At 49.2% G+C, this 23,374-nt stretch overlaps 1 protein-coding gene across 1 annotated transcript in view; it reads left to right on the top strand.

The window, feature by feature from the left end:
• DYNC1LI2 (dynein cytoplasmic 1 light intermediate chain 2) overlaps positions 1 to 23,374 on the top strand; it is a 473,715-nt gene that overhangs the window by 165,942 nt on the left and 284,399 nt on the right. The window contains exon 8 of the mRNA XM_086947723.1: positions 14,356 to 14,467. Within this exon, the coding sequence (XP_086803849.1) occupies positions 14,356 to 14,467 (112 nt within the window). The remainder of the gene's footprint in view (positions 1 to 14,355; positions 14,468 to 23,374) is intronic.

Below are 23,374 nucleotides of genomic sequence, written 5' to 3'. Positions count from 1 at the left end.
GTCATTTTTCAAATGGCTTCTTGCTATTTGAGATGGCCAAAATGATTTGAGAGTTGTACCCAATAAAACCAAGCCTTACAACACATGTTTTCAAGTGTGTGCCTTAGTTCTCTAGTACCTTCAACCTTTGAACATTGTTTGCAATGTAGTATGCAAGACAAAGAAATTACAATTACAATATTCAAACAATGATAAGCCTATTGGGATTTATAAGCTGAGAGAAATAGTCAAATTTAAAAAAATGGACCCGCAGTGAATCAAAATCCATTCTTACCCAAGATTTTTTATATTATGTGTTCATTTTAGGCACTCCTGGTCATTTCGACAAGCCACTCCTTTAGTGTTGGTATTGTTTGGTACCACCAGTGCCAAGATGGGGACTATAATCCTGGAGAATGCCATTTGTGCATTGAAGAATGTGTCCTAATTCAAACCCAAGAAGGGGTCTGGTGTGGTTGTTATGAAAATATATAATAACTGGCTTTTGGGAGCCACAGATCACCTGAGTTTGGTTGAGGCCAGCAGAATATCCGCTCTAGGGCAGTGTCTTGCGGCTCTCCAAATGAAGCTCTAAATGTCTGAATCTATCCTCTGTAGGGTGTTCTATTTTATTGAGCGCTGCAGCATCCTAGAAATGTAATTGTAGTTTGGTGCTACAGTCCTCTTTACAACCTATTCCCTCCCCCAAAAGGAGAAGTTTCCTTTTTGTCCCCACTATCCCCTCTCTCAACTAACCCCTGTACCCTCCCCCTTCCCCCTCCCAGACATGCAGTCCCACTAAACAACAAGACCTCTTCCTGCCCCTCCCCCATGCCAAGGGTAACAGATACTGCCCCCAGCCCCTTCTTCTACCACGGTACCACCCACCCTCCCAACAAAGCATGGGTCAATCACCGGCGGAGGGTGTCTTTTTTCCTTGTTCTAAGACACAACATTGGGCTCTGCTCCATCGTCTGCCTGCACCACCCGACCCCTGGCGACCTACTCTATTGCCCCCCCACTCCTCAAACACAGTCAATCTTTCCTATCCAGGGCAGTAATCCCAACAAGCTCCCACCCAACAGTCCTCGTCCTACCTGACATCTCAGGCCAGACCCACGTCAGGCAAAGGGGCCACCTCACCCCCTCCCAGGCTTCTAATATTGGGCCGCAATATATCTTAGAGTATCTCTTAGTATCGCTCAATTTTCCTTGGATATTGTCTCCAACCCGGTCTCCTGCGACTGCCCGCTTACCCCCCTTCCTAGCACAATGTAGCATATCATCCTATTACTGTACAAAGTTATCACATCTTGCTGTTGGATGACACTCACCCGTACTGTATCTCTTTTCTTTACTTAATAAATAAAAAAATGCAATACCAAGAAAAGTTGTATTTGTACTGTTCGTTGCAAGTTGTGGGCCCCAGCACTCAATTGTGGTACCCGGTTTTATGTTTCATCATCAGGTTTCAACCCAGAGTAAGTTCGAGAAGGTCAGAAAGGGAGAACAAAGTAGGAATAGAAAGATCCCAAAACATTGACAAAGTGAGGAAGGAGGCATGGAAAACAATCTGCAGGAGTGAGACAAAGGTTAGGAGGGATGGGTTGTGGAAGTAAGAGACATGAGGAGGAATTAACTAGGCCGTCTTTGTATTCAACTAATTTGGCTTTTCAGCATAGCCTTTTATGGGGTTATTTTAACTTGAGTTCTTTTTTGCAGAGAAACAACCTTGGTCCTGACAAATGCCTTCACGCCTGCAGGGTTATTGAAGGCAGAAACATGTTGACCAAATGTGTGGGTTACATTATTTACCACTTATTTTAGCCTCTATCCTCTGGAAATAATTGCAGCTGCCACGCCCTCCCAAAAAAATATAATAGTATAAAAAAAAAGTTAGACTGCCAGAGTTTAAGGGAGCAACGGAGGAGTGAGTGTTGGGTGGGGAGAAGGAACAGGAAGTAGTTTAGGGGAAAAGGTACTGAAAGCGTTTGAGGCTAGGCCTGGGGTGACCCAAAAAGCAAATCTATAAGTAAAAATACAGGGAGGAATGGGAAGCATTGGACTAACTTTGGGACAAAGACGAGGGAGAGGGCAACACAGGAATGTGCGGAGAGGGGTGGGTGACCGGGGGTGGGAAGAAGCACATGAAGTAGAGAGCTGGCAAACACAATCACTCTCTTGGAGTGCTGAAAGACAAAGAAAGAAGTAGTTCCCTAAACGATAGAAATGGAAGGGTGCTGGTCAGGTAAAGACTGGTAAAGTTGCTAAGCTCCAGGAAAGGACAAACACAGGAAAAGGACAACCAGACATGGACTAAAAAGCAAGCAAATTGGTGACAATAAAACAAACTAATGATAAGCAATGGACAGCCTTAAAACCCACTGTATGTTTTTGATGTCGTCCACACAAGGCATTTCAGCTACAAGCAGCTAAAATCCGTCTGGTAGGCAAGACCTAAAAAGGGGTCAAGAAAGCGGGTTTTGCAATTGAACATGATTTATATTGAACTTCACTGTGGCTTACAAAACACTATACAGCTTCTAGATTTCTTAAAATTAAAAGTGTAACAAATTCAGATGATATTTAGATATGGTAGGTGGTGTGTCTCCTTTCAAAACTCCGGGTGGATTATTTGTGGTGGTGGCTGCTTCTCTAGGAATGTGGAAGCATCAATTTGTCAGTCATCTTTGAACCTATAATAGAGATTATCAACATGCTTTACATTTCAAGGAGTCTAACAGAATCAGTGGGGTAGAACTGTGCCATGCCATTGCAAAATAAAGACCTCTATATGGGATCTGCATGCTTGAGTGATGTGAATGAAATCATGTAAAGTACTATTTAACAATGAAGGGTAGACTGCCTGTTTTGGGTTAGCAGCTTTGAATGCCTTACACAACTTCTAAGGTTGCATTGTCTGAGATTAGCAGTTAACAAGCAAGAATGTCGGGGGCGTGGCTAGCCACCTAAGATGGCGGTTGGGTCTTGGTAGACCTCCAGCCCCTCCGGGGGGTATTTACTCCTTCTATGCCGCCTTCCCTGGCCAACGGACGACCGGGAATATCAACACGGATTGGCTTGAGTCCCCTCCATTACCGTGTACCCTGTGTGATCCTTGAGACTGTGACAAAGAGGTTTGGAGCCCGGGCCTGCTCGCCTCTGTGTTCAGGCGGAGGCCGGGGACTTCGGAGTGACGCGGGCTCGCGCACAGCGCCGGCGGCCCAGCGCACCACTGGGCGAGGCCCGCCCGGAGATCAGAAGCACCGGGGGTGAGCTTGAGCCTGGCTGGGTGTTGCAACAGCTGTGTGTTCCTTGCCCATACTCAGGGATTAGATGCCTAGTGCAACCTGCAGCAACCTCTCAACGAGCCGCCGGTGGGCGGGCCCTCCACGCAGCTGCTCCCGCGAGGCGATTGCGCGCGGCCGCATGGCCTGATACCCGTGCCACCCTTGAAGCTGCTGGCGGCGGGGAGAGCCGCACCGGCAAACTTGGAGGATCCGACGAGGATTGCTGCGGTGAGTAAAGGCGCCCGCATTGGCCCGCACTGACTCGGACGTCTTGCCCCTCTGCCTGATCTCTTTGCAGGGCAGCGCCGCTGGGGTCCCGCCCTGCGATCTGAGGCCCGGTGTAGCTTGGATGATTTGAACGTGTGTGAGTGACTCCCAAAGAGAGACTGAGTACTTTTTCCGCCCCCCCCCCTCAACTACTGCAGGCCTCGCCCCTCTTACAACGGGCGCTGCCGCAGCAGAGGTTCTACACTACCCGACCCTTTGTGTGTTTACCCCAAGGTAGGGGCTACATCACCGACACTGGGTCGCCATCCTGGCTGGAGCGACCGGGGGGGCCTCGCCAGGCCCTGCAGTGCTGTGCACGTGCAGGGGGGCATGGCCAGCTGAAATCTGACGACTCCATTAACAAGCAGCCTCTCCTGAGCCACTAGCTGATTATACTTGGCATTGAGGCCTACACTGGCACACTTGACTTTGCTTACTGTAATCAATCAAGTATTTGTAAAGCGCACTACACATGGGGTGTAGGGGAGCCGCTACTGTTCGAAGAGCCAGGTCTTGAGAAGTCTTCTGAAGGTCAGAAGGTCTTCGGTCTGCCGTAGGCGGATGGGGTGGGTGTTCCATGTCTTGGCGGCGAGGTGGGAGATGGATCTGCCGGCGGCGTTCACTTTTCGGATGCGGGGGACGGTGGCGAGGGAGCCGGCTGCGGAGCGGAGCTGGCAGGTAGGAGTGTAGAGGCTGAGTCGGCTGTTAAGGTACGCTGGTCCAGTATTGTGGAGTGCCTTGTGTGCATGGGTGAGGAGTTTGAAGGTTATCCTCTTGTTGACTGGGAGCCAGTGCAGGTCTCCTAGGTGGGGTGTGATGTGGTTGCGGCGAGGGATGTCGAGGATCAGGCGTGCGGAGGCGTTCTGGATACTTTGGAGTCGTTTCAGGAGTTTGGCAGAGGCTCCTGCTTAGAGGGTGTTCCCGTAGTCCAGTCTACTGTTCACTAGGGCCTTGGTGACCGTCCTTCTCGTTTCGGTGGGGATCCACTTGACGATCCTGCGAAGCGTGCGGAGGGTGTTGAAGCAGGAAGAGGAGACTGCGTTGACCTGCCTCATCATGGAGGGGGTAGAGTCGAAGATGACCCCTAGGTTGTGTGCGTGGTCAGTGGGTGTAGGGGGTGTTCCTTATTGCAGTCGGCCACCAGGAGTCGTCCCAGGCCGAGGGGGTGGAACAGAGGATGAGGACCTCAGTCTTGTCAGAGTTCAGCTTCAGTTGGCTGTTCCTCATCCAGTCGGCGATGGCCTTCATTCCTTCGTGGAGGTTGGTTTTGGCGGTGAGGGGTTCCTTGGTGAGGAGACGATCAGCTGGGTGTCGTTGCCGTAGGAGATGAATTTGAGGTTGTGCAGTCCTGTGACCTGGGCGAGCGGTGCCATGTAGACTCTGAGGGATGAGCCTTGGGATACGCCGCAGATGATCCTGGTGGCTTCAGAGCAGAAGGGGAGGAGGCGGATGCTCTGTGTTCTGCCGGAGAGTAAGGAGGATGTCCAGTCTAGGCCCTTCTGGATTCCGACGTCGTAGAGGAGAGTTCGTAGTGCGCGGTGGCAGACCGTGTCGAAGGCGGCTGACGGGTCCAGGAGGATGAGGGCCGCGGTTTCTCCGTTGTCTAGCAGGGTCCTTATGTCTTCGGTAGTGGTGATGAGGGCAGTTTTGGTGCTGTGGTTGCTGCGGAAACCGGACTGGGACGGGTCCAGGATGCTGTTCTTCTCCAGGAAGCTGGTCAGTTGTTTGTTGACGGCCTTTTCGATGACCTTCGCCGGTAACGGGAGTAGGGAGATTGGTCGGAAGTTCTTGAGGTCCTTGGGGGTCTGCCTTTGGCTTCTTGAGTAAGGCGTTGATCTCTGCGATGGTGCTGCTGGCTTTGTTGAAGATGTGGTGTGGGCAGGGATCTGCCGGGGATCCGGAGCTGACGATGTTTATGATCTTGATGCTGTTGTTGATGTTGGTCCAGGAGAGCAGTCGGTTGGTGCGGGTGGTGGTCGTGGGAGCGGGGGTCTCAGTGGTGGATACGGTGTTGAAGCTGTCGTGGATGTCTGCGATCTTGCAGTGGAAGAAGGTGGCCAGCGCATCGCACAGGTCTCGTGAAGGTGGGATGTCGGTGGTGTTGGAGCTCTGGTTGGAGAGTTCCTTCACGATGTTAAAGAGCTCTTTGCTGTTGTGTGCATTGTTGTCTAGGCAGTCTTTGAAAGAGTTTCTTTTGGCGGATCTGATGAGGTGGTGGTGTCTGCGGGGGGCGTTCTTGTGGGCTGTGTAGCTTCCCGGTGTCCGTTCACGGATCCAGTTCTTTTCGAGTTCTCGGCAGGTTCGCTTGGAGTCCTAGAGGTCTTCGGTGAACCAACTGGCTTTCTTGCTGGTGTGGGTGTTGGAGGGTTTCTTGAACGGGGCGAGGGTATTGGCGCAGACATTGATCCTTTGTCTGAGCTTGTGAGCGGCGGCGGTCGGCCGGGTCTGCAGGTGGACTCCGGGCGAGGGTGGTGGAGAGTTGGTCTTCGGTGACTTTGCTCCAGCAGCATTGAGGCATCTGTTGGGGACGGTGGTGAGTGGTGGGTTTCCAGAAGGTGAAGTGGATGCAGCTGTGATCGGTTGAAGGAGACGTGGGAGCTTGCGGAGAAGATGGGGTAAAGCGTGTGGCTGGCGGAGTGGGTGGGTGTAGTGACGAGTTGTCTGAGTCCGAGGTTGTCGATCAGGATGGTGGAGTTGGTGTCGTTGTTGTTCTTGAGGTGATAGTTCAGGTCTCCGAGGAGGATGTAGTCTGTGGAGGCGAGAGCGTGCGGGCTGACTAAGTTGGTGATGGAGGCGCTGAACTGGGGTCAGGGTCCCGGGGGGTCTGGAGACGAGGGTTCCTCTGAGGGTTGTGTTTGGGTCGGTGTGAATCTGGAAGTGCAGGTGTTCGGCGGTGCTGAGGGTTTCGTCTGTGTTGGTTGAGATTTTGTGAGTATTCCTGTGGACGATGGCGCGATTCCTCTTCCTACTTCATTGGTGGTGCGGACCTTGCGGGAGATCTTGTTGCCTTACGGGATGGCTATGGTGATGTCAGGAGCCGAGGAGGGGTTCAGCCAGGTCTCTGTCAGAAAGGCGACGTCTGGGGTTTTAGAGTCCAGTCGGTCCCAGAGTTCCACGGTTGTTTGCGTGCGGAGCGGGTGCTGAGGAGGATGCATCTGAGGTAGTTTGGTTTGTTGGTGGGTGGTTTGGCGGGTCGGATGCTGGTGAAGCTGCAGTCCGGCAATTGAAGGGTCCTTGGGTGCGCTTCGGGGTGGCCCGGTAGCAGGTGTGATCTAGTCCGGGGTTGAGTGCGTGGAGGGTGCTGGCATCGAAGCGGATACAGGTGTCGTGGCGTTTGCAGGGGTTCTGGTGCTGGGCGCAGACTGGCACAGACGGGCTTGCCTTAGGTGCACCAGCTGCGCGCGGCTGCGCAGCGGCCGCCATTTAAGGGAGGTGGGAGGAAGGAGCTGCTGGGAGGCGGGAGCGGGGAGGCGAATGGGCACCGAAGGGGGCACCCGTCGCGGGAAGTGGCAGGGAGTGGAACAGAAGACAAGAGGGGTACAGTGTCGGACAAAACACGCTAAGAAGCGGTAGCAACAAAAACCAGGCACAGTACAGATAACAGAAGGCAAACACAGTAGAATTAGCAATTTAAGCAATTACCCAAGAGGCAAAAAACGAGCAGAGCCTACGGCAAGCTAGAACACAGTCACAGTGGCAGCAGCTGGGCTGGGGGCACTGGCGCAGTCAGGTGTAGCTGCACGGCGTGGGGGGTGACCTGCCCGGAGGCAGGGTCAAGGGTCGATCTCACTGCTGGGCAGCGGCCACCATATAAGAGAGGTGGGAGGGAAGAGCAGCTGGGAGGCGGGAGCGGGGAGGCGAATGGGCATCGAGGGGGGGCGGGGCCGCAGGGGACGCAGCGGCGGGAAGTGGCAGGGGGAGGAACGACTGAGGGAACAAAAGACAAGAGGGGTAAAGTGGGGGACAAAACACTCTAAGAAGCAGTAGCAACAAAAACCAGGCACAGTACAGATAACAGAAGGCAAACACAATAGAATGATCAATTTAAGCAATTACCCAAGAGGAAAAAAAACAAGCAGAGCCTACGGCGGGCTATAACACCGTCACAGCGGCATCAGCTGGGCTGGGGGCACTGGCGCAGTCAGGTGGAGCTGCGCGGCGTGGGGAGCGACCTGCCTGGAGGCAGGGTCAAGGGTCCTTTGGTCTACCAACCCTGTCAGCTATTCTGTCAGATGGGTGCTTTCACTGATTCCTTCGTGGGACCCCCCCAGCCACCTGATTCCCTTTCAGACAGGGTAGATCAGACGGTGGCACACATTCACGACCTACCAAGAGGGGATTGGACATACCCCTACAACTGCACAGAGTCCCGCCACCACCTCTTCTCGTCACACTGTTCCACCCCACTACGGTAAACTCGCATCATGGGCAGAGTCAGGGCGAAGACGCTAGATAGCCAACAAGGAGCGGGCCCCACCTCCACCATAGCGGAGCTCTCCAGTCGGCCTTCCTCTCTAGGGGCTATATCTTCAGAGCTTATGGCGAGTACACCCGACAAACTGCATTTAATCCTTAAGGAAATCCGCAATTCAAGGGCAGCGCTTGAACTACAGATTGGCACGCTCACTACAGGCCTTACATTACTCAGGGCGGGCCACGGAAAACTGGCTGACCTCGTCAAAGACAACTGACAATTCCTCAAGGATCTGGACCCTCGAGTCACGGCAAATTCCTCAACTTTACAGCACCTACAGCAACAGATGACGGGCCTCCTGGACCGGGTGGAAGATGCAGAAGGCAGAAACAGGGGCAACAACATCCGCGTCATAGGCCTACTGGAACGGAGTGAGGGTGCTAAGGCTGCAGAATTTATGGAAGCATGGTTCAGGGATCATATAGCTCAAGAGGGGCTCTCTCCGTACTTCTGTGTCGAACGGGCCCATAGAATACTGACCGGGCCGCCCAAGCCAGGCGCACCGCCTCGCCCACTAATAGTGAAAATCCTGAATTATAGGGACCGCAACATATTACTACAGAAAGCAAGAGAAAAAGCATTGATCCAGTTTGAAAACCACCGCATTTCGTTGTACCCGATTACACCATCGTGGTCCAGAGGCAAAGGTAGTCCTACTAAACTGTAAAAAAGAAACTCCAGAGAGCACAACTCAAATACGCACTTCTGTACCGTGCCAGGCTGAAAGTCATTTACAACAAAAAAAACTCACTTCTTTGAAAGCCCAACGGACGCCAAGTTATGGCTTGAAGTTATGTGCCTTGGTTCTAGCCAGTCCAGCCACTCAGACTTCTCTTCGCAGGGCTCCAGCAAACTCCCGAAACTGGGCTCTCGCCGGTCTCAGAAATCCAACCAGGGCAAAGGTGGCGCGGGACCATCGCATGAACAAAAATAAAAATAAATACATTTTGTGATCAGGAAGGGGTCCTTGCTGATGCCGGGGCATTCCGAGAAGACTCCAACAGAATCCCCTCTGACTCAGAGGACAGCACCCTGAACTCCGATTCCGAGCACAGTATAACTCTATTCCCCACGATTACACCCCGGGCAGCGGACAACATCATTGATAATTGAAGGCCGGTGGGGTCACTCGACGAACATGGAATTATTCTGGAACTGTTATTCTGCAAAAGCTACTACAGACAACATGGACTCCAACTCCCGGCGTCCATCGTATCCTTTTTTCACAATTTTCCATATGAACATTATCATTATGTTATAGCCTATGTATTGATATGGAAGGTCTGGATTGTTTACTAAGAATGTATGCATAGATCACCTCAATCTGCATACGAATATGGCTCTGTTTTGCAGGGACTCTGGCTATATCTTACATATGGTTATTTAATGCGGAAATACTATCTTTAAAGTGTCTAATTATAATCCCCCTCTGCTGGGTTCTGTAGAGCCGCCAAGAATTCAAGAATCTGGCGTCACTGTAAACATGACCATGGCTAATGGCAGCGGCCCCCCTAGAAGCGTATGCACAGTTATCTGTTATATCATTATTGTGAATTGTTGTTGGGCCCAGCGTAGTTCGGGCGCTGAGCCATGTTTTGTTAGTGTTCATGGGGAAAGTGACTCCTGGTCGATCCTAGTCTATTGGCGTAAATTGTAGCTCCACCCTATATACAGTGCCATGCCTAAAATGGATACCCCTTTAGGGTCTTACAGCCTAATCACATGGAATATATGTGGGTTGGGGGCGATTCAGAAGCGACATATTGTACATGCAGATCTCCTCCAGCGTAAAGCCATATAGTGTTCCTCCCGTTTAACCGAGTCGGAAACACAGAAAACACTTAAAAAATGGAGGGGGCAGATATACTCCACTAACTACTCGGCACACTGGACGGATCTCTGGTGATCCTAGGCAGTGTTTACGTCCCTAACTTTAATCAGGACTGCTTCCTGCATGGACTGGGTGCGTCATTGACTGACAGGGATGGTATTGCCTGGGTGTTGGGCAGGGATTGGAACGCTGTACTAGACATTACCCTGGATAGATATCACCCTCCCCTTCACGGTACGAATGCCAGTAAATTAGCTGACCTGTTCGCTACTGGGCTGACGGATTGGCGCTCTCATATACATGGCGAGGTCTACACCCGACTCATAAAGAATATTCATTTTATTCTCCGGTACATAGTCGCTATACCAGAATCAATAGATTCCTCTGCTCTAGATCTAGTGTCACTCGGGCCTGCCAATCCACATACCTAGCTAAAACCTTCTCAGACCACAGCCCCCTAGAGCTCCCACTTAACTGGGGTAGTGTGCCAACTCCAGTGCCCACCTGGAAGTTACACCCGCAATTACTAGAAGATACTCCATTTCGAACAGCCCTTTCCAACTCTATAACAAATTACATAGCTGAAAATTGGAACACGGCCTCCTCTAATTTAATTGAATGGGACGCACTAAAGGTGGCGGTACGGGGGGCATCGACAGGACAGTTAGTGGGGCCCGACAGGAGACACACCAACACTTACTCAGGGTCGAACAACAGATGACCACGCAGGAACAATAGGCAGTAGCAGACCCTGACAAAAAAGAGGCATTGCAGGCTGCCCGTGTAGATCACGCTGAAACACTAGAGACACTACGGACAATCGATCATAGGGCCTTCCTGCAACGCAAACGCTCAGAGGCTGACAGATCCGGTAGACTGCTTGCCCGCATAGTACGAGATGGGCCCGACCCGCCGGTCATAACCAGATTCCGTACACCTAATGGACAAATAGCCTATACCCAATGAGAAATAAACACAGCCTTTCATGATTACCTTAGTACGCTCTACGCTGCACCCACACATGAGGAGAACTCTTCTACTACGGAGTTCTTACAAGATTTACCCATTCCGGTATTCTCCGAAGTAATACAAAAGAGAATAGATGGCTCCATATCCCAAAAAGAAATTAGGACTGCGATAAAAGGTCTGAATCATAACAAAGCGCCTGGGATTGACGGGCTAACTATTGAATGTTATCATACGTACTCGGAGGTCCTAGTACCCACACTATAGGAATTTATAGGAAATTGGATATACGCCTAGGGATTTAGACCGGGGCACGCTGCACTCCCTGCTCTTACCTAAGGCCAAAATCCCAGTGGACAGCCCTCCCTTATTGAGGACTGCACTACAGTGCTGGAGGAAGGCGTTATTATATACTTCCTTGGCGACCCCCTACTCGACGAACATCCCCCTCTTGGGAATCCCCATACCACTAGGTAGGCTCACGGTGGCCAGAATACATGATTGGGTGTATGCAAGTGTGGAGGACGTCTGGGCGTTCTTCGGTAACGGTAGCTCGCTTTATCACGACTCCTTTCTTCACGCTACGGGCGCACCAACACGTCTGTACTGACTACACGCTGCTGTATCCCATTAAAAAAAAAACACATGGGCCCCACAATGTAGTGAACCTTCACAACATAATTTGGTACATCTCTTATACTACATGGGGAATGGCGGACACCTGGTCCGTTGGCTGTTCATGGGTATTCGGGCACACGCAGCAACCACACTTACATCCCTTAGAACTCAATGGTCCGAGGATTCTGCTACGCAAATCACTGACAAGGCTTGAAAGAGCATGCTAAAACACCCAAAACTAGTGTCCCTTAATGCTAAACTAAAATTTATTCAGGCGATGGTCCTTCATAGGTCGTATCTCACCCCCAAAAGGATTCATCGCATGTTCCCGGACGCCTCTCATTGTTGCCCCCGTTGTAATGGGGACGAGGCGGACTTCCTTCACATGCTGTGGTCCTGCCCTCGCCTTCGGGACTACTGAGAGGGAGTTCGCCAATCTCGGAGCGAAGTCACACAAATCGCTGTCTCGGATGATGCCCTGAACTGCCTCATAGGCCTCTGTAGATGCACAAATGTGCTGAAGGTACGACTGAGATTCTTAGACTTGGCCCTTATATTGGCAGTAAGAGCCCTCACCATGAGGTGGAAATCCCCCAGATGTCCAACGGTATCTAGCTGGCAGGACGACATGATCCAGTGGGGGAGAGCTGAGGGTGCACTCTTCGGAGGGAAGAAGAGAGGGGGTTACGAAAGCAACCCATTTCGATGGAGTGGGAGATCATGCTACATAAGTTCGAATCACTTGACTTACTGCCCCCACAGGGTGCCCCACCCCCATAACACAGTTTCACCCTGAGACTCTTTAACATTAGGTGCCGAGACTCCGACCCATACATAATAACCTGCGGGCGCTGCAGAGTCAAGTTACACTACTAACATCCCCTTTCGGTTACCATGGAAGCTACACATAGACTGATGAGGAGTGTGGGTTGGGAGGGCTAGGGAGGGAGGGGACATGGTTGAATCTGTTTTTCTTGTTAATTGGAAATGTAAATGCGTTATGCTGTAACTTTCTGTCATAGATGCAATGACTTGATACTCACGTTGCCATCAGGAATCATTTGTTCATGTTTTGGCGAATAGTATGAAAAACGTATGGTAGATTCATGTAACGTATATGTTGCACCTATCACAAGTACAAAAAAGACTGTCTCTTTATAATATTCATTGCATTGGATGTGATGTTAGTCATCAATAAAGTAAAGTATGTTAAGGAAAAAAACAAGCAAGAATGTCGTAGACCTTCAGTCATGCTTTGTAACGTGTTGCCTAAGTTAAAGACATCATTGCAGAATGGCTGCAATAAGTTTGAAGAGGAACGTGCTTTTTCTAGGTCTTGCTGTTACTTGCATGTGGAATACCACTAGATGCACACACCTGATTTCCATTGCAGATAGCAGTTCTGCAGATTTTTCTATACTTTAGTGTCCAAACAAGAGTGACGTGTCTTTAGTGATTAGCACAGGTTTATTGTTTAAGCAGTATATATGCACGAACGCAAGTCCCCCCCACCTACATGTATAAGATATGTCTGTCCAGCTAAATTGGCACAAACACGGGAGAGCAAAAAAGCTGCATCTGATAAAGATTTCTAGCCACAGAATCCTTACCGTAGAATATCCTCCCAAGTGTCAGACTGGATACGAGAAATATTTTGATGAGCAGAACCCCCGAGTGCCGCATGGTGGCATCGTTCGGCTCCACGTGTGGTCCGCGCCGCTTAGCTACCTGCGTGGTACATATACTGGCACCACGCCAGCGCATTGGCGTCACTTTTTTCTTTCTACGCCCATCAGCGTAAATGCAGAGGGCTTCCCCAGTCAATTTTTGACTGACCTTTTTTCCACCATCGGTGCGGTGCAGATTTACCCTGTGCGCTTACTATCATAAATTCCCATTGTTCATGACGAGCTCAGCTCGTCATGAGTGTACGAGAGGTGTACCTCATGACGAGCTGAGCTCGTCATGAGCATCGAAGGGGTTAAAGAGTTTTTGAGACTTAGTCTACTAGTGTGCAGGATGTCCACCATATAGGCAGGTTTTAAGCCATGCTGCGCCTGTCATCGACAGATGACGGTGATGGACTCTTATTTGGTTTGTCTTTGTTGTCTTGAGCGAGTCCACAATGCCAAGACATGGTAGGACTGCCATGCCATGCACCCTAAGGTGCTGAGGCAGCAACATGGGCTTTCCTGTACACGTTTACGAAGCACTACTGCCAGGACAGTTAGGTCACTGTGCCCATTCATACCCACATGACTTTTTAGTCTAATTGGTATTGTGGCCCCACCTGCGAGGAGCTATTGTTTAGATATATTTTCTAAGGTAAGGAATCTGTGGCTAGAAGTCTCTGTCAGATGAACTAGTCATTTACCTTCGGTAACGCCTTATTTGGTAGAGACTCTATAAAGCTGCAGATTCCTTACCGACCCACACTGCCTCTCCACTCTGCGAACGGATTTCAGAGTTAAAGAGTTGTTTCTCCTTTTATGGGCCTTAGCTTAATGCAGCAGTGGTCATTGTTCTTCGTGGCTCCGTGCTTCTGGCGTGGAAGGTCCCGAAAAGAAACTGACTTCAGCACGCTTAGGTGGCGCCTCTACATGCACCGCACACGTCATTTCCGGCGGCAACTATGCCTCCTTGAGTGGAACTACTTCACCTAGTGGCGTGCAGGGGACTGCTAACAAAAAAATTCCTGATCCAGTCTGGTCCCTGGAAATATTCTTTGGTAAGGAATCTGCACTAGATCGCCTCCAGCAGGTAAGGCATTACCAAAGGTAAGTAACTTGTTTTGCTAGCTCAAAACAGCAATCATATTGAAATTATTAATGTTACTGCTTGTTGCTGAAGTTTTGTTGTTGATGTGATAAACTAAATGCTGTGATAAAAATGATAAAATAATGTTTTATCCACTGTTGTAATTTTTCAAGACCTGCTGGTTGGGACAATGAAAAGAAAATTGCAATTTTGCACGAAAACCTTTCAGCAGTGAAACCAGACGATGCATATGAAGATTTCATTGTAATGCCTCCAGTAAGAAAGGTAAATCATTGTTTGTATTTTTATAATGTTGATCAAGATTATTTATTGATTGTTTTGCAACTTCCTCTTCAGCACTTTGTTGTGAACTCGGAGTTGCCCCAGTATTGGAACTTTCATAGATTCCCATGCTTTGTATCATTCCCCGTCATCGGAATGGGAGCCTCGGTAAATAAAAAATACCATAGTAGTAAGCACAAAGCGAAAAAATAGGCCTAGGCCTCATCTCATTTTATAGCTTATCCATCTCTTTTTGTAAAAGGGACCATATTCTTGCAACAGCCAATCAGAGCAGCCTCACCCCACAGAACCTTCCTGAGAGAGCCTCAGATTTTCTACAGCACATTGTGCAAGGGAGTCTCCATTGAGCTCTGCTCATTTTTTTCTTCACTTCTGAGTATATTTCTACAACTTTTTGCCTGTTTTTCGTCCTGTCTGACAAAGAGAAGAAAGCACTTTTTAGAGCCTGTGCTACTTGCTAAAAAAAGAGGTTGTTTGTTGATGACAAACATGAAGACTGCATATACTGCTTATACCCGTACCACAAGGCCACTGACCTGGTTGCAAAAAATGAAGGATCGCAAGGAAGTTCTGTCTTCGGACAGTGAGGGCTCTTCTGCTGTATCATCAAGAAGATTAAAGAATAGGGGTAGGTCTCCCCCTTCAACATCTAATGAGCCCCATGTGAAGGCCTTACCTGCGACCTCTGATAGGTCTGATAGGCCTGCTTCCTTTAAGTCTCTTCACCACTGTGAAAAGGAGATGCAGGGACAGCCTGAGGAGTTGCAACCTTCAAAAAAGGCTAAGAAAATCATCCCTGTAACTTCACCACCTTCAGAGAAAGAAAAAGGGGTGAAAAAGCCTTCATCTACGCCTCAGGACATACCTTCTGACAAGAAACAGCGTTTGTCGACTGTGAAGACCACCGGTACGTCGACGAATCCTGTCAAAAAGGACTTGTTTTTAAAATTGGCCTCGTCGACGATGGCTACGACGACGGCATCCTCACCGTCGACTATGTTTAAGATGCCTGATTCCTGTTCTTCGTCCCCGAAGCTGACTTTTTCGACGATGACGTTGAGGGTAGCGTCGACGGCGATAACTACGTCTACTTCGACGACGCCGGCTACCATGATTCTGACGACGAGCTCGTCGACGACTCCGTCGACGATTCAACCATCGTCGACGAAACCCATCTTACCGTCGACGACTCATTCGACGACGAGCACAGTCTCTTCGTCGGCGCTTCCGTCGACGAAACATTCGACGAAGATACAACCGTCGACGACGATCCCGTCGACGACTGGGAAAATCTGCATTTCTCAAAGGAAGAGACGTATAACACCAGAAATGACATCTCCACGGCTCTTTACGCTGCTGCCTCCTACCTTATTGCTTGATGATGACTCTGATGAGGAAGATGATAGCAAATATGGGCCAGCTTTTAGCCCATCTGACTTGCAGGTAAAATTACAGGAGGTCAGTTCTGAGGAAGGCGAGGCGGAGCAACTCCACTATTCTCCGCAAGACTGTTATGACCAGCAAGAGAGGCCTTGCATGCAGGATCATTCACAGAGATCTCCACGTCTATCTCAACAAGAGATGGTAGCGATGCCGTCCTCTTTCATTTCTGACCTGCAATTAATGTTGCAGGACTATCAGAGGCGTTTTCCTACGCAACAGGAGGTTCAACAACAACGTCCTCCCACACCTCTGCCTCGGGTATCGCAAGCAGTGGCTGACGCCTCCTTGACCTTAAGGGTGCATGACCCAGAGCCCGTAGAACATCCTCAGGAGGTAGTTGCCATTCGGGATGATGATGATGATGATGATACCTCATCTGATGCGGAGCAGCAGAGGGATCCTGACCAAGATCAGAATATGGACTGGAATCAAGATGGCCTTCAAGATCCGGATGTTACAGGGCCTGATACCACAACCACTCCTCCAGCAGATATTGGAGGTTTTCACAACCTAATGGAACGGGGGTCCAAAAGATTTGGTCTTCCAGTTCACACAGTTCAATCTGACTGTTTTTTGTACGACTTCAAAGAACCATTCCGGAAGTCGGTTCGTTCAAGCCCCATCATTGAACATGTTTGGTCTGAAGGGATAAAGGCTATGCAAAATCCAGCCACGGTCCTCCCAGTGCTTCCCAGACTGGAAAAACAGTATAGGGCGCCAGAGGGTAGCCCTGCATGTCTTACAGGTCAACCAAAACCAGACTCTGTTATCTCCCAGGCTGCACAGTCTAAATCCAAGAATCCATCCACGACACCACCTGATAAAGAGGGCAGGCGTCTGGACAATGTTGGAAAAAGATTCTCTACAATGGCCAGCCTACTTATTAGGGCGGCTAATGCTCAGGCGATTCTTGGGAGATCTGATCGCCAGATGTGGTGTGACCTCTCTGTTTGTGGAAGAACTTCAGGATGGGTGCAAGGATGAGGTCAGGAAAATCTTGATGGAAGGGGAGCGCGCCTCCTCGGAGGTAATCGACTGCGCTATGGATATAGCTACTACTGCCTTCCGAGCGCTAGCAGGCTCGGCTGTTTTAAGACGCCGGGGTTGGCTTCGAGTCACGTGGTTCAGACAGGAAGTACAGAACAAGGTTCTGGATCTACCTTATGACGGAGAGATGTTATTTGGTAAACATGTGGATGACGCCCTACAAGGCATAAAGAAGGATACTGATACGGCTAAGTTCTTGGGAACATTACAATACCGCAAAGTTCCTTTTAGGGGGGCAAGAGGAAGAGGTTTCTCATCTTACAGAGGTGGCAATCAACAACGCTACTCTTCCTACTCCCAACCTGGCCAGTCATACAAACCCCAATATTCACAGTGGTCAGTCGGGATCTTTCTCTCGCCAGGGGGGCAGGATTGCCCATTGCCTAAACAGCTGGAAGATCATAACATCAGACCAGTGGGTCCTGAACATCATCAAAAGAGGACACACGTTGGAGTTTCAAAATCTTTCTCCGAGAGCTCCAGACGCCATTACACCCAAACATCTAGGACTTCTTCGTCTCGAAGCCCACCAACTCTTCATCAAAGGGGAAATAGAGCCTGTACCTCTTTCCCAGAAGGGGAAGGGGTTCTATTCCAGGTTCTTCCTGGTTCGGAAAACTAAGGAGAAGTGGCGTCTGATTTTGATCTACGGAAGCTCAACACTTATCTCATCAAGTTGTCCTTCAGGATGATCACCTTCCAGGACATTCTCCGTCTTCTCAATCCAGGGGACTACATGGCAACCCTGGATTTAGAGGATGCATATTTCCATGTGCCCATTCATCCAGCTCACAGGCAATATCTTCGATTCACAGTAGGCAAGTGCCATTTCCAATTCAGAGTACTGCCTTTTTGTCTTCGGTCCGCACCAAGGATCTTTACAAAGGTACTGGCTCCTGTGGCAGCTTTTTTCAGGAAGCAGTCTTTCGAAGTCTTCCCATATCTGGACGACTGGCTGGTAAAAGCTCCTTCATTCCAAGAAGCAGCCAGGGCAGTCACGAGCTGCAGTCAACTATTCGAGCAGCTGGGCCTTCGGCTCAACAAGGAGAAATCGATTTTGCACCCCTCCAAGACAGCAAGGTTTTTGGGTGCGATCCTAGACACATCTTGCTGCATGGCTTTCCCTTCGGAGGAGCGCCAAACCAAACTGATTCGCTCAGCTCGCCTCCTGCACACAAGTTTCTGTCAGTTTGCCAATACAGATCGCTTCTCGGATCGATATCATCCTGCATACCATTGATACCACACTGCAGGCTTCGAATGCGTCCACTGCAAGAACAACTGGACAAGCAATGGCGTCAGGTAACATGCTCCTTCGACGACAAGATCGTGATCACACTGGGAATGCGAAAAGCAAGCAGCTGGTGGTTACTAAAAAGAGAATCTTTCAGTAGGTTTGCCATTTCAACTTCCACCATCTCCCACGGTGTTGACAACAGATGCTTCCATGGAGCGGTGGGGAGCGGTCCTTCAAGAACTGAAAGTCAGTGGTCATTGGAGCACAGTCCAGGGCAAGTTCCACATCAATCTACTGGAACTTATGGCCATCCGTCTAGCCTTACAGGCTTTCCTTCCAAGGATCCGCAACCGTTCAGTGCTGGTTCGTACAGACAACACCACGGCCATGCACTACATAAACAAGCAGGGCGGGACGAGATCCTGCACTCTTTCAAAGGAAGCACAGAGACTGTGGAATTCGGTGATCCAACACAATATCACTCTTTCAGCAGAACATCTGGCAGGCACACTCAATGCCACAGCGGACGCTTTGAGTCGCCAAAAGACTATCAGCCACGAATGGGAATTGGATCAGACCATTCTGGAGGAACTGTTTTCACGTTGGGGGACCCCAAACATCGATCTGTTTGCGACTCCTCAGAACGCCAAATGCTAGTGGTACGCAAGCCGGGATCACCATCAGGGATCCTTGGGGAATGCGCTTTTGATAGCCTGGTACGGCGCATTTGTTTACGCCTTTCCACCTATTCCGCTGATCCAGAGACTGATCCGCAAGCTCAAGGCAGAGCCGTGCAGAATGATTCTGATTGCAACAGCATGGCCCAGGCAGTTTTGGTACACAGAACTCCTTCTCTCCCAAGATCAACCGATTCTCCTTCGGCCTGTTCCGTCACTGTTAACAATGGCTCAGGGACAGGTTCTGCATCTAGACTTGAGGTCCTTTCAATTGACAGCGTGGCTCCTGAGTTCAGAGAATTCCAGGGTTTGAATCTTTCAGGAGAATGTAGTGACATTTTAGCCCAGACCCGAGCGCCTAGTACTAATAAGACCTTTTGGGCGAAGTGGAAGAGGTTCTGCCTTTGGTGTCAGAGACCAGGTCTACATCCATATACTTCTGCACCGCACCAACTCTTGCCATATATTCTGTCTCTTTCAAAATCTGAATTGGCTCACTCTTCTATAAAGGTACATCTGGCGGCCATTTCTAAATTTCGACGATCTTCATCGGGTCCTTCCCTTTGGTCTGCGAGGATCGTTAAACAGTTCCTGAAGGGTTTGTTCAGGGCTTTTCCTCCAGTCAGGCCTCCACCACCAGCCTGGCATCTGAATTTGGTCCTGTCACATCTGATGAAGGCCCCGTTTAAACCTACTCACAGGGCCGACATGAAGTTTGTGTCTTGGAAACTGGCTCTTCTCTTGGCCCTGACATCGGCTAGAAGAGTTAGTGTGCTCCAGGCTTTCACAATCGAGGAACCCTTTCTACAATTTAAGAGGGATGTTCTCATCCTGCGGACGAATCCTAAATTTATTCCAAAGGTCCCCTCAGACTTTCATCTTAATGAAACGGTGATCTTATAGTCCTTTTTCCCGCGCCCCTCCACGCCAGAGGAAAGGGCGCTACATTCTTTGGACATTCATGGATGTCTCAAGTTCTACTTGGAGCGGACGAAACTGCTCAGGAAGTCAGGAAGTCTTCCCAGCTTTTTGTTTCATACAGTGCTCCGAGACGAGGTTGTCCAATTTCTAAATCCTGCATTTCCCACTGGATATCAGGTGCCATCCAGTTTTGCCATCAACAAGCGGGAAAGCCACTTCAGCGAGCAGTTCGTGCTCATTCTACAAAGTCAATGGCTTCATCGGTGGCTCTATTCTCAGGTGTCCCGATCAAGGACATATGTAGAGCGGCGACATGGAGCAGTGTCCACACCTTTACTCGCCACTACTGCTTGGATTCTTCTGTGAAGGAGGATGCGGCAGTGGGCCAAGCGGTTTTGAGGAACCTTTTTGAATAAGTCGGTGAGCTTTCCTTTCTATCCCGCCTTCCTGTATTGCATATTTTGTATTACTTTTGGTTGTTCTGCTTTGTGATGCCAATGTGTATCTGTTTTTCTTATCAGGATTATGTATGACATTTACAGATATACAAATGACAAAATATGCTTTCTCTTTACTGCTATCTATTCTGATACAAAGCATGGGAATCTACGAAAGTTCCAATACTGGGGCAAGAAAACAAGTTGCTTACCTGTAACTTTGGTTCCCCAGTATTGGTAACATTCATAGATTCCCATGCACCCACCCTCCTCCCCTGGGAAAGCTCAGCCTTATTGTACAATGATGTTGCTGTTCACAACGGCTACGAAAATCTGAGGCTCTGAGGCTCTCTCAGGAAGGTTCTGTGGGGTGAGGCTGCTCTGATTGGCTGTTGCAAGAATTTGGTCTCTTTTACAAAAAGAGATGGATAAGCTACAAATGATAAGCTACAAAATGAGATGAGGCCTAGGCCTATTTTTTCACTTTGTGCTTACTACTATGGTATTTTTTATTTACCGAGGCGCCCATTCCGACGACGGAGAATGATACAAAGCATGGGAATCTATGAAAGTTACCAATACTGGGGAACCAAAGTTTACAGGTAAGTAACTTGTTTTCATCTTATTTACTTCACTCGAAAAGTCAAAGTGAAAGCCAATCAAATATTGCTTTATTTGAGAATAGCCAGCTTGTCAGGGTTTTAAAATAGTTGTCTTTTTTAATACACCTTTTTATTGGCCATTTCAACAAGTAACATACAGTAAGGTTTCATGGCACCACTGTGGGCAGTGGCACTACAAAATAGTAGTCCCTTCTGAGCAAGAGTGAAGAACTGCAGCTTGGGAGGGAAGTGTATAAAAACTGACCAGCTTTCCTTAGACACTGGTGCTAGGACACTGGATCAGTGGGTTTCACATAGAAGCAATTATTATTTTTTGGTTCTCTATGCAACAAGATGCAGTACATTATGTCAGACAAATCCCAACCTGTAACCTCCTAGACAGTCTTGTTAAAAATTTTAGTGTAGGATTAGCAAGAGCCACCACTCGACTCCTATGTTATCTGCCCCTGTAATGGTTTGTCCCTTCTTACTTAAAATATTCATTTAACGAAGGAAAAAGAAAGGGTTCCCACATTGTGACAAGTTTTTCTGAACCATTAAAATAACCCATCCTGCGAATATGCTTTGCTGAGTTAACCCAGTCTGTACAGGTGGGTGGAATGTGGATATTGTTGCAGTTACACTTTTCACCCTAAGTGGAACGGGTATGCCCAGACGTGGGTCCCTTCCTCACTGTGCCACTGGATTCAAGCTAGCCTGGCTGATAAAGGGTGACATACCCTGAAACCAGTCCCAGGAAGCTTGTTTCCTGTCCAGGGAGGACCTGGCTTTGCAGTTCGGTTTGGACTGTTCCCATGAGGCACAAGGTCAAGACTGATTCGCATATGGCTGGGTCCAAACTGGGGTGGCTTAGTGGGCAAAAGAACAATGGAATTAACCCAGATCTCTTGACGGGGGGAGAATGTTTGAATTATTCAGCATTCCATCCATCATTTCAATTTCTGACGATGGCGGGTCCGCTTTCCAAATCTCCTCTGGCATTGTGTGTTATGGGGGGGGGGGGGTATGAGTACGCTGGCTCTGTATATAATATTATCACTAATAGTAAAACCGTACAGAGAGTCCTGGGGTTCACCAAAGTTGTACAGGGCTCATTGCAAAACCCAAAGTGCTCTATTAGTGGTAGTGCGGGCGAGCAGCCTTAGGCCTAACACAGAGGAGTACAAGACATTTATTGCGCACACATGATCAGTAAGGACACATGACTCAAGAATTTTATAACATTTTATAAAATTATACTTTGTACTTTATTTGAAAACCCAGGTCTTTGTAATAAGGTATGCATGTTTTTAATTAAAAATACTTTTCACTTTCAAAAATCGATACTTTTAAACTTTTTCACACTGTCCAATGTTATCCTGTGGGGAAAACAATATTGTGGTTAACCAGGTGCGTATCTAACTTAGAATTTCAGTCTTCAGAGCCAAATGTCAGCAAGGGCCAGGGGTCAGGTAATTACCAAGACTGCACCACCAGAGGCACAGGGCCTTCCGGGTGCAGAGGTCAAAATCTGAGTTCGACCCAATGCTTTCCAATAGAGACAGGGGTTGCCTGGAGCCACACTACTTGCAGGTAAGTAAATTGGTTGCAGGGGCCAACATTTGAGGGTTAGCGCAAGCAGGGGGGGCCACAAAGCGCCAAATATACACCACGAGTGGCACAGGGGCGACCGGGTGCCGGGCGCGAATTCAACATTGGGCGCCCAATGCTTTTCAATGAGGATTGTCCTGACTGCAATGAGCTTGCAGGCGTTGTACCGGAGGTTGCAGGAGGAAGTCCAATGACCGCAGAAGAATGTGGGATGTAGAGGATCGTAGGGGCACGGTCAGTTCAGCTTACTAAGATTCAGGGGCTTCGAGTGCAGGGGTGCCACTGGACATCGGAATCTTCTTACCAGAGCCAGTCGTGGTCGGGGGAAGCCTCTTGATTCACACTGCAGGCGTCTTCTTGGAGGGCAAGAGATCTGCCAACGCTCGACACGAGGTCATGATCTCCGGGGAGACTACACTGCACAGGTGACCCACTCAGACTCGGGCTGTGGGCGTCTGGTGCAGAGTGGGCTTGCAACGCGGATCCACCAGGATCCGAAGTCTTTAGAGTTGGTTTCTATTGGACTGGGCTGCTGTCCTCTGGAGATTGCCATCTTTATTGAAGGCAACATTCCTCCCAGCGGTTTTGGAGGTCGTTGTTGCAAGACAGGTCGCAGGATCGTCGAAGCTGGAGACAGGCCGGTAGGGCTGGGGCCAAGGCAGTTGTCGTCTTCTGCTTCTGCAAAGAAAGTATAGGAGGCCCCCTAATATAAAGGTCTGGGACCAGGGGAGTAAGATTAAGAAAATGAGAATGTCCTCAGGGTCAAATGCTCCCGTAAGAATGGTCAAAAGGACTTTAGTACCCACTACAATTGTTTGTCGGCACAACCACCAAATACACCTAAAGTGTTATCTAAATAAAAAACAAAATAAAACGCTAAGATGTATGAGAACCCTGGATTGAGTGACAGCATG

This window comes from Lissotriton vulgaris, chromosome 12 (genome assembly GCF_964263255.1).
Source record: "Lissotriton vulgaris chromosome 12, aLisVul1.2, whole genome shotgun sequence".
In the NCBI taxonomy this organism is placed as follows: domain Eukaryota; kingdom Metazoa; phylum Chordata; class Amphibia; order Caudata; family Salamandridae; genus Lissotriton; species Lissotriton vulgaris.
This window is presented reverse-complemented; position numbering and strand designations above follow the sequence as displayed.